This window comes from Nicotiana tabacum, chromosome 2, assembly GCF_000715075.1.
Source record: "Nicotiana tabacum cultivar K326 chromosome 2, ASM71507v2, whole genome shotgun sequence".
NCBI lineage: Eukaryota > Viridiplantae > Streptophyta > Magnoliopsida > Solanales > Solanaceae > Nicotiana > Nicotiana tabacum.
In genome coordinates this window covers 76,863,956-76,874,793 of record NC_134081.1, presented here as the reverse complement: position 1 = coordinate 76,874,793, position 10,838 = coordinate 76,863,956, and the positions used below count along the sequence as shown (strand labels likewise).

Sequence of the window (10,838 nt, the reverse complement as noted above, 5' to 3'; positions counted from 1 at the left end):
CAAACAATATTTTAAAGATGAGTTTCAGAAGAAAAAAATCTTTCTATGGACAAACGGGTCCTTAGTATTTCTAATTTAAATATATTACAAATATTGTCCAAATACCTACATAACTTCAATTTGCATAACTAACTCACAACCGAACCGACCGATACCCACCCCTAGCTGAGACTATAACAAAGATAACTAACTTTTTATATAGGATAGATAATCTTATGATTTCGGTATAAATTTAATTTTAATTAATACCTACAATCAAATATTGTATCAATTTAATCTCAAATTTTATATTGAATAGCCTCCTTAAGCCCTATAACCAAACAGCCCCTTGTGCGTTCTGAAATTTGTTCAAAAATCAAGAGTCTTTTTGGAGGGAAAGTGTCGCGGGAAAAAGACCAAAAATGAAAAGAAAAAAAAAGAAAAAATGAAAGAGGAAAAGATGGAAGGTAGTTTGGTAGTCAACGATAATTAAAGCAATGTAGCGTAAAAAGACATTTGCAGGTCCAAAACGAATATGCAATCTCCACCGTTCCCCACAAGATGCCATCTACAAACCGATCATACACCGTTCAATTAAAAGTCCAGTGATAGAACAGTGGCTCTGTCACACTTATCCGACATGGCATTTAACCGGTTTTAAATCCGGAATTGGAGTCCGCAACGCATTTTAGTACACAAAACACAAAAAGTGCTCCCTACTGTGTGTGTGTTTGTGTGTGAAAGCGTTGAAACGAAGAGAGAGAGAGAAAAAGAAGAGAAACTCAGTTAATGAGAGTGTAACTCGGTGAGGTGAGCACTAAAATCCCTAATTAGAGTTCGCAAATCTCTGTAAGTACTCTTTAATTGTACATCAATTTTATGCATATTTCACAAAAAATCGTGCTTTTGTTCTATATTTGTACCTCGATATGTTTTATTTGTGTTAAGAGATTTAGTTTTTGCAGCTTAGGGTTTCGTAGATTTCATTAAAAAAGTTGGATCTTTATTCTTTTTTCTTTTTCTTTTTCGCTTCAGTGTGCTAAAATACTTCGAAGATATAATTTGCACTTAATTCTAGACAATGTTGCTTTGTGTTTTCTAGCTTAATATTAAGCTGCACTAGTTATGCCAATTGCTGTAAATTACGACAAAAATACTGCCAATTGCTTATATGTTTTGCCTGTTACAATTTTGCATATTCATATGCAGTTTAGTTCCTGCTACTTGCTAAAAGTTTTCATCTTTCGAATATTAGAGTTGAATTTTAGTTATGAGAGAAGGAGAGACAGTTACTGAGGTAGCGGAGGCGCCTGCTAATGGGAATGTGGCAGTGGAAGATAAGAGTGAAGCTATTACCAAGGACTCGAACGTGGAAAAGGATGGAAGTAAGGAAGTGCAAGCAGAGAGCAAAGAGACTGATAAAGACGATGCTGAAAAGATGGATATAGACAGAAAAGAGGCAAAAGAAACCAATGTAGAAGAAGAGGTGAAAGAAAGCAAAGAAGAAAAAGAGGCAGAAGAAAGAAAAGAAGAGGTGAACAAAAGCAACAAAGCTGAAGAAGATGAGAAAGCTGACCAGGAAATTGAAGTGGAGGAAGAGGTGAACGAAAGCAATAAAGTTGAAGAAGAAGAGAAAGCTGACCAGGAAATTAAAGGGGAGGAAGAGAAGCAGGAACCCAAGAGCGACACGATGGAAGAAGATACGGCTGAAGAGCCAGATAATAAGGATGATGAGGAGGTTGAAAAGGAGGCAGGTGGAGAGAAAAAGGATAAAGAAAGCAATGAAGAGCGTAAGGATGAAGAAGGGTCTAAGAAGAGTGTTAAGTCGAAGGGGGAGAAAGACAAGAAAAGGAAACGAGAGGTTGTAAAGAAGAAGGAGAAGGAAATAGAGCCAAAAACTCCTGCATCCTCAACAACTGACCGTCCTGTACGTGAACGCAAATCTGTTGAAAGGCTTGTTGCATCTATTGACAGAGAATCCATCAAGGAATTCCGCATTGAAAAGGTATGTTATACTGTTAATGATATTTATTGTGTCTTCCTTTTTTGCTTATCCAGATTTTAGGCTCACACTGCAAGTTTATTGTTGGTTGTGATATGAATTCATGTTTTCTGTGCTCTGCAGGGTCGTGGAACTGCACTGAAAGATATTCCTAATGGTATTTTACTTGCCAATTCCCTGGGTTTTAATTGGCTCTGAACGAGTTACTTGATGTTATTTCAGGCTTGCTTTCTTTTCTTTGTGCTCAGATTATCCTAATCTATTTCTTGGGATTTTCATGTGAGGAAAACCATATATGTAATAAACTTTGATAATGGTCAATGATATTATCTTTTCTAGTGTGATATCTCTATTGTAAAGTCTCAGTTTGGTCCCTGACCTCACTGGATTTCATATAGCTGCAAATTAACATAGTCTGCGACTCAACATCTTTATTTTATTTTTTTATTTTAACTTCAGTTGCATACAAATTATCCAAAAGGAAGACTGAAGAAACATTCAAATTGCTGCACACAATTCTCTTTAGAAGGCGCGGAAAGGTGACGTCCTGACTTAGTTCTTTTCTTTGTAAGATTTGTCTCTGAATTGTATTGTTTCTCTTACCCTTGGTTTTCCTAGTGAAGAACTAGTCATTTCCCTTAAATTCTCTGCTTGACAATGAATATGTATCTTTACCAGTTCTATTTAACTTTTATCTTATGAGTACATTAAAGAAAGCCTTATAAGTTTTTCAGCGTATATTTTGATTACTCTATTGTTAAAATATGTTAAACATGGCTATTTTACCAATTGCATCTTTCAAAATTCCCATTTTTTCTCCTAAATCTATGCAATTATTAAACTTGTTCCTAACACTAAACCTTGACACTAATATCTATTATTGTAGCTTTGCTATTTGTAAAAGAAACTAAATGTTACGAGTGACTAAAAGTAGAGGCTTCTTGGCTTTACGCACCTCTCTCCTGTTGGCGGATATGCTCCATTCTACTAGCTATCTCCACAACCTACTAAAAGTAGTCCCCGTCTCGATCTCTTGTGCCATCCCAAATCTAATACCATAATTAAGGCCTCGAAGAACCTTCTTTGTCTCGGTAGGAATCAAGGATATGCTCAGTCAAGCAGACATTATGAGGCATGCTTTCACTCTAGCAAGTCCAATACATATGTAGAATGCATCTAATCACATATATACGTGATATGCACAAATTTACCATATAAGAATACATAATTAGTCGCAAAGGACCACTAAAATAGAATAAAGCTTCCACCTTTATGCTCACCTCAACCAATATCATGCACCCCCAAAAAAGAAACATGGTTGGACAACTTATGAGGGTCCATATTCACACGCAACAATAACGTAAGTCCTTTACACCCTACAGGAACATGAAGTCACATGTCATAACTGATACCTCAATAGGAACGTGAATCCACACATCCTAATAGCTTGACGGCTCTCATAAGGAGTCTCAAATAGATAATGAGAACAATATACACTAAATAGGTGCTAAAAAAATACTGTAGGACTAAACAATTCAATCATGTTAAAAAAGTACACGAAGTCTATAATGTTAAACTAGCATATGAATGATGCCTATAACATTATACTTGCATGAATAAAATGCTCAAGTAGTCATACAACAAGTAAAGCACACGAATCTTATCATTTACCCAATCATGGAAATGCATGGTATCACATATACGCTTGTTACCTTGAATATACATTATCCCCAAGCGCTTAGCACATAACAAATAAGACAATTTGGGAAAACTTTCCTCATTAAGGTCAAAGTCTTAACTTATCTCGATCCAAGCAAGTCTCTACTCCTGAAGAACACCTTTGCCTCGGTCCAAATCCACCGAACGACCTCAATCTAGTCAGAAGAGTGTTCAAGGATGCCAACCAAAGCTATTGGGCTCATTAAATCAATCAAAATCTAAGGTTAGGTCGAACGTCAAACTTACAATCAAACCCAAGCCTACACGGTCAAACCTTGAAAATCAAAGTCAATCCCGTTGACCCATAACCTAATGAGTCCAAATCTAATCTTAGATTTTCATTCTAAGTTCATTTAGGCATTCAATTCATTATTCAAAATCTACATTTTCATTCTAATGAGTCCAAATCTACATTTTCTTCAAAATTTCACTTGATTTCACCTTAAGATCATGTTTTTAAGACAAAATTATGATATATTTATGATATAATCATAGATTCAACTTAGTATCACTTACCTCAATGTTGAAGATGTAGATCTAGCTCAAAACTCCTCAAATTCGAGCTTCTAAGATCCAAAAATGGTGAATGGACCAACATATGAAGCAAAGCTATTTATACAAAAAAAACAAAAACTACACAGACACGGGCATATTCCTTGTATTTCCTAACGCTCTTGGCACCAGGTGTGGTGTGCTTGCTCGCTATCTGGTGCATGTTTTTTTCCTAATTGAGCTCCTCGAGATCCAACCACCCATACATGCAAGTCCCAAAACATCATACAAACCTACGAGAAGTTTCAAAAGAAGAAATAGGGTACTAAAACTCAAAACAACGTATTGGATCGTTACATGAATATTTCTTGCAAGTAGATAGTCTGAAAAAATATCTATCAACCGACGTCTGTGACTGTGAATCTTTATTGGCCTTATGAAACCTAAGTTGCTCGGACTTGTGCGGGTGTCCGATACGGGTGTGAACCTAGAAGTTGCATTCTTCATGATCTAAATATTAAGATTAGGGGGTACAAATACAGGTATGAGTACATGTGAGGCTAAAAATAATTCAAATATCGAAAATAGAGTTATAAAAATATACCTAAATTATGGGCCATATCAGTACTGTAAGAAATAACTTTTGCACAACTATCTTTCATCTACAATTAAATATTCATTTTTATAATTTTGGATAAATCTATGGAAATAAAATTCTTGAAGACTTGGCAAACATGTCAAGCTTTCACTTAATCCATTTTATTACTCGTGCACTTTCCAAAATTCCCATCATCGATTGGTCATCTTCCCCAAGCCCTTTTCTGAAGCTCTCTGCTTCTCTCACTCAAAAAAATGAAAAAGAAGCAAGAACTGTAGGATCATTCAAGGCCTTCCCCAATAGCGGCATATCCATGTCAAATCTACCCTAATTTTTGTTTTGATTTTAAAAATCAAAGTGCATCTTGTCTAGAATTTCCTTGTAGCTTTTGGTTGGTCAAAGTACCCAAATCGATTGACCAGATGCAATATGGATTCTACACCTACACTAGTGTCGATGTCGTGTCGACACGGGCGGGTACTGAAAGTGAAAAGTGTGAGCAACTAAGATATGAACTTGTCTGTGACATTTTACTTACTGGATAAGATAAACTTAAAAGAAGCTTTAAATTTTTTGGAACTTCGGTATGTCGTGTTGACGTTGAGTGCAGTGCAAAACTTGAGTTTCTCTTGTTTATGATGATGCTATATCCAACCCAAGGGCGTGACCTAGTGGTCAATAAAGTGGGAGACAACCATGAGGTCTCAGTTCAAATTTCAGTGGAAGCAAAAAAACACTAGGCGATTTCTTCCCTTTGTCTAAGCCTTGGTGGGTAGAATAATTTGATATGTGTTGGTGTGAGATAGTAGGTATCCGGTGTAATTAATCAAGGTGTGAGCAAGCTCACTCGGACACCACCGTCATATAAAAATGATGAGGCTATATCCTTCAAAAAGTAGAAAGTATAATTCCTGTAGGGGAACTTTGAAGTCTGCTCTTTCTGATTCACTTATATCATGTGATAGTCTAAATGGATTGGTTTTACTTGATGTTAATTGTTCCCCAAAAAAGTCATCTTTCTTCTTCTCTTCCTATATTTTACCCTTGAAAGGAAGATAGAATATGTATATATAATCATTGAGAAGAAGTTACAATTATTTCACCATTTATCTTGAAGAAATCACTTGCATCATTTTATGTAAGAACAAATCTTGTTGTATTTTAAAGCATTTTGGATTTCGTCTGAGCAACATTGTTAGTCTACTTTTCTTCTTTCGCAACTCAGAAGCAATGTGAGAAGTGAAGTGGTGCAAAGAATTTTGAGATCATTTGCAGCTAGTCTATGAACAAGTTTGTATTTCTTAGAAAAGAAATGGTTTGTTCATTTTTTTCTAGTTTCTAAGGAGTCACATCATGCCACATAAGTGCCATATGATTTCTTCTATTTAGATAACAATATAAGGTACTTTTATTTTCTTTGCCAGCATGCAGTTAAAGCTTTATTCTCAAGAAGAGATATATTCCTTATTTGAAAAAAGATCCGTGAGTAATTATTACCAGAGTATGCTTGTCTACATTGGATTCTAAAGTTTGGGGGATTGCTCTACCATTTTCTTATACTCGGAATTTCCCCTTCTTTTTGTCTGGTAATGATGATGATTTGAAGCACATAGCGTGATTCTTCTACTGATAACTTAATTAGGACTATCTGCATGTTACTAGTTCCCCACTTATGGAACTAGTCAGCCAGCTCACATCCGCTAGAGTGCTATTCAATTATGATCTCGTCTTACTAGTTTCAACATTTTATTCGTTTTGCTTATAGTTCTTGTCCTTTGCAGGCAGCTCAGATCAAGAGCAATATTTCACGGTTTTCTGGCTTTGTGTGGCATGAAAATGAGGTATTGACATCCATGTTTCAAAATGATACTAGTAAATGACTATCCCATTGCCTTTCCATCCCTGGGATGGTGGTCTGGTAAACTTGAGCATAAACCTCTTTTTGCTTGCTCATACTGATTGTTTATGTATCTCAGTCATTATCTTATCATTATGCTTTTAGAAATGCTAAACGTTAGATCATTGTATATTGCAGGAAAAGCAAAAGATGAAAGTAAAGGAAAAGCTTGACAAGTACGTAAAAGAGAAGCTGTTGGAATTCTGTGATGTACTAGATATACCTGTTTCCAAAGCTACATCAAGAAAGGTGAGTTCATTTTGTAGCTGCATGTTAGACCTTTTTATTTCACTTAAATAGTTCTTTAATTCATCACATGCAATTTGCCTTACCCCAGTGAATTACATATCAAAAAGGGGAAAAATTATTTTACTGAGTGAAGGCCAAATAGGTAGTTGATAATTTGCTTTTGAAAATTGCCTCTGAAAATTGACTCGCCTATTTCATTGTATGAAGATTGCATCTTGTATTTAGTCTTTCTCGCAAGTGTTTTAACTAATTAGGAGTTTTATATGCATCAGGAAGACATGGTGACAAAGTTGTTGGACTTTTTGGAAGCTCCTCATGCTATGACTTCTGAGTTGCTTGCTGAGAAGGAACAGGTTGGTGACTTCTGATTGTTGTAAAAGCATATGTGACTTGTTCTGTTTGTTTATAGTGTGCTGACACTTCTCTGGTCAAATGAACAGTCAAGTAAAGGAAAAAAGCGTAAAAGAGAGAGCAAAAAAAGTCCCTCCTCGGCATCTGTTAGCTCGAAAGGTTCAACTAAGGTATTTCTCTTATTAACATTTAACTGAGATTTAGCAGTGCAAGACCAACTAAGAGATAATTTTTTGCTTGCAACTGGCAACTTTTATCTGTGGACTTTATTATATTTCATGACAAAATTTGATTAAAAAATTAATTACTGTAAATTTATTGCACAAACTTTTTGGTTTTAGTTTTACATGTTCTCACCTTTTATTCTCAACTTGAGTTTCTGCATCCACATCCTATGATCTAAGGGTTAATATGCCATATGACTTAACAGTGTAGTAGTTGCCAAATTGTTTGCAAAGTTTTCCTGGTGTTTTAAAGTGACTTTTTCTGGGAATTGTCCAGAGTTATAATCTGATTTGACTCAGTTAAAGCCATCGCTTTGTTGCTTAAAGCGATGCAAAGCGATGAGTTACCGCTTCTCAAGTGAAGCCATGCGCTTCAGAGAAGTGTTTGCTTCGAATGATGACGCTCTAAATGATCCCAAACCTAAACAGTCTGTTATTTGAATCTCAACTTTGAGGAGTAGGATTGTTGAATGCTGAAATGAGTTTTTTTCTTCTTTTCTAATGCAATTTGATAATTATAGTACTATATTCGTAAATGTGGTATTTTTAACTTCATAAATTGTGTGCTTCACTTCTGGCTTTTCGCCTCAAGTCCCATGGACCCATTCACCTTTTTTTTTTTTTTTTTTTTTTTTTTTGCGTTTTTCGCTTTCAGAAAGACTGATTTGTATAGAGGATCTTTTTTCCTAAGTGAAAAAGAAGAGAGAAAGTTATCAAACAATTAGCTAAAATTTTGCTGTCTGGATTAATGCTACATATACTTTAGCGTCAATCATCTACAGAGAGCTGTGCATTTACATCAGTATTTTATTTGAGTGAGTTTTGTGGGATTTTTCTTTCACGGTCTTTGTTGCTGGTGTATTTACAGAGTGGAAAGAAAACTGAAACTGCATCTCAAATGGCTGAGAAGAAGACTGTGCATGAGTCAGAAGATGAATCTGAGCAAGAAGATGACCATGAGGAGGAATCTGAAGAGGAAAAGGCTAATGGTGTTCCTGAGAAATCTGACGCTGAGATGTCAGAGCAAGCTGAAAGTGAGAAGGAGAGTGAATCTGAAAATGAGTCTGAGGAGGACAGGAAAAAGCATAAGCAAAGTTCAAACAAATCTTCAACAAAGAAAGAACCTGCCGGGAAAGCTAAGACCAAGAAACCTGCAGTCGCTAAACTGCCTAGTCCTGCTCCCAAAAAGACCCCTTCAAAATCACCAAAGAGCTCAAAGCACAATGCTAGTACTGATGCAAGTCCAAAAGTGGTGTCTGCAAAGAAGAAAAAAGCTGAAGTAGTTAAAGAAAAATCTTCAATACCAAAGAAGTCTACTTCCAAGGAAAATACTGGTGAGAATCTTTTATGGGTTGTTATGAGGTGTTCAAGGATGGTTGGTTTTGTCATGATGATTATCGAAGGTATTTTTTAACGTGCTTTTCTGCTTTGCGAGCTTTTCTATTTGTGCAGGGAAAAAGATTGTAAAGGGAAAAGACAAGAGCAAAGAAGATAAATTGAGACCAAGTGATGATGAACTCAGAAATGCAATTTGTGAAATTCTTAAAGAAGTTGACTTCAACACGGTGAGCATTTGAACCGTAATTAGGTTGCGTGTTCCTGCTGTGACAATAAATGTTGTAGTACTTTCTGCGGTTCATGGTCATTATATATTCTTCTCTGTAGCCCTTTTGCTATGATGCAGAAGTTTTTCAAGGTTACTCTTGGTCTATAATGGAACACAAGGCAAAGATCATTCTTTTTCCCGGAAAATATTTGCTTAATTAGAAGCTTGCATAATGCTCTTCATCCGCCCATTCCTCAGTGAAGCTCTTAGGCCGTTGCATATTTTGAGTCATAATATTTCCAGAGTGGTACTTTACATTCCAAATTTTGCATTTCCTGAATTGCTAACAGCGCGTTTGTTTGTGCTTGCAGGCCACCTTCACTGACATTCTGAAGCAACTTGGTAAGTGTGTATTTCTCTTTTGGCAGTTTTTTCGGTGAACAAAGATAAAAAACGATGCTAGGTCTTGTTGATTATTGTCTGGTAGTTAAGTTATAAAAAAAGATGCTAGGTCATAGTAGCAAGATATTTGGATGCCAAAAGAGCACTCACCTTGTTTCTAACCAATGCATGGCAATATTTTTTTCTTCTGCAGCCAAGAGGTTTGATACAGATCTCACACCCAGAAAATCAGCTATAAAGATTATGATCCAGGACGAGCTGACTAAACTAGCTGATGAGGAAGATGATGAGGAAGAGGAAGGTGATGCTGAGAAGGATGTAAAAAAGCCTTCTGGCAAAGGTGTGAAGGCCTGAAAACATGGGTAGAATGTAATCACAGGAAAGTTACCCTACACTGTCGGTATCAATATCCAACCTTTCTCTTCCTCGTGAATTTGTGCCTTGTGAGTTCAACCAGCTGTAATCTATTCTTAATTTCTCGTTTTTCGATTAACTCTTTGAGTAGGATATTGTAGAGCCATAAGCGCCTAAGCCCAGTGCCAGATTACTGCTTGTATAAACACATTTGTAGTTTTAATTTTAATTTTTCTGTTAACTTAATCGACTGCCCTGATCATGTACTATAAATCTACAAGTATAAATTGTTAGAATCAACATGCATTTGGGGCTACCCGGGGCTGTTTTCATTTCCATTTTTTATGTTAAGGAATTTTCCCTTTTTCTTTTTGGTTGCTTAATGACTTGTTTCTCTGCCTGTTAAATTGTGCTCCAGTCAAGGAAGCCTGGAATCTTTTAGAAACTTGCTATATCTTGCCTCAGGCTAACTAGTGTTTGAACAATCTGTATTAATAGATCAGCTATTGGCTAGTGGCCAATTGCATGGTGATGTTTTTCTATGCCTTTAACTTTTCCTACAACGTAAAATTTGTGGGCGTTTGGATTTAGGAATTGAAAATGTTTCAAGTGAGGTGGAAAAGGAATCATCCCACGTAGAGAATAAATAAGATTTAAACTTCAGAACGGAAGGCCTGTCAAGTGAGACCAAGCTGTACCACTTACTGGTGGAACACCCACTAAACAAGAAGGTACAATCACTCTAGTGCCTCTTATTGTTTGATGATAGCACTGTGATTTGTTGAGTTCCAAACTAGTGATGAGTGCCCCGTTTCTTTTGTTCTCTGCTTTTTTCAGTATAAGGTGTTACCATAATACCATGTCATTGGTGTTCTTTAGCTTCCAGTCATTTTTTGGTCTCATCTTTGTATCACCGGTTAAAATGAAGACAGAAAGAACCAAGGACTATTACTTGAGTGGTTGTCATAATATACTCATACGGACTTAAGTTACCAGTTTCAAAAAATATACTCATACAGACTTAT

At 36.2% G+C, this 10,838-nt stretch overlaps 1 protein-coding gene across 4 annotated transcripts; it reads left to right on the top strand.

The window, feature by feature from the left end:
* Positions 1-649: 649 nt before the first annotated feature.
* LOC107776760 (DEK domain-containing chromatin-associated protein 4) lies at positions 650-10,129 on the top strand. Of its 4 annotated transcripts, none has more exons than XM_016596674.2 (12): positions 650-828; positions 1,235-1,984; positions 2,105-2,138; positions 2,441-2,520; positions 6,572-6,631; positions 6,826-6,936; positions 7,209-7,289; positions 7,377-7,457; positions 8,380-8,845; positions 8,964-9,076; positions 9,429-9,459; positions 9,653-10,129. In XM_016596674.2, the coding sequence occupies exons 2-12, from the start codon at positions 1,250-1,252 to the stop codon at positions 9,811-9,813; spliced, it is 1,953 nt and encodes a 650-aa protein (XP_016452160.1). In that variant the 5' UTR covers positions 650-828; positions 1,235-1,249; the 3' UTR covers positions 9,814-10,129. The 4 variants fall into 4 exon arrangements, with proteins under 4 accessions (XP_016452160.1, XP_016452161.1, XP_075090830.1 ...); XM_016596675.2 differs by having other exon boundaries at positions 654-789; XM_075234729.1 differs by having other exon boundaries at positions 658-789; positions 1,189-1,984.
* Positions 10,130-10,838: the final 709 nt, after the last annotated feature.

Bases quoted from the DNA above. Each gene is read 5' to 3' on its own strand.
- LOC107776760 (XM_016596674.2), top strand. From the start codon at position 1,250: ATGAGAGAAGGAGAGACAGTTACTGAGGTAGCGGAGGCGCCTGCTAAT. The intron at 2,139-2,440 runs GTATTTTACTTG...TTTTAACTTCAG, and splicing joins ACTGAAAGATATTCCTAATG to TTGCATACAAATTATCCAAA. The intron at 6,937-7,208 runs GTGAGTTCATTT...TATATGCATCAG, and splicing joins CCAAAGCTACATCAAGAAAG to GAAGACATGGTGACAAAGTT.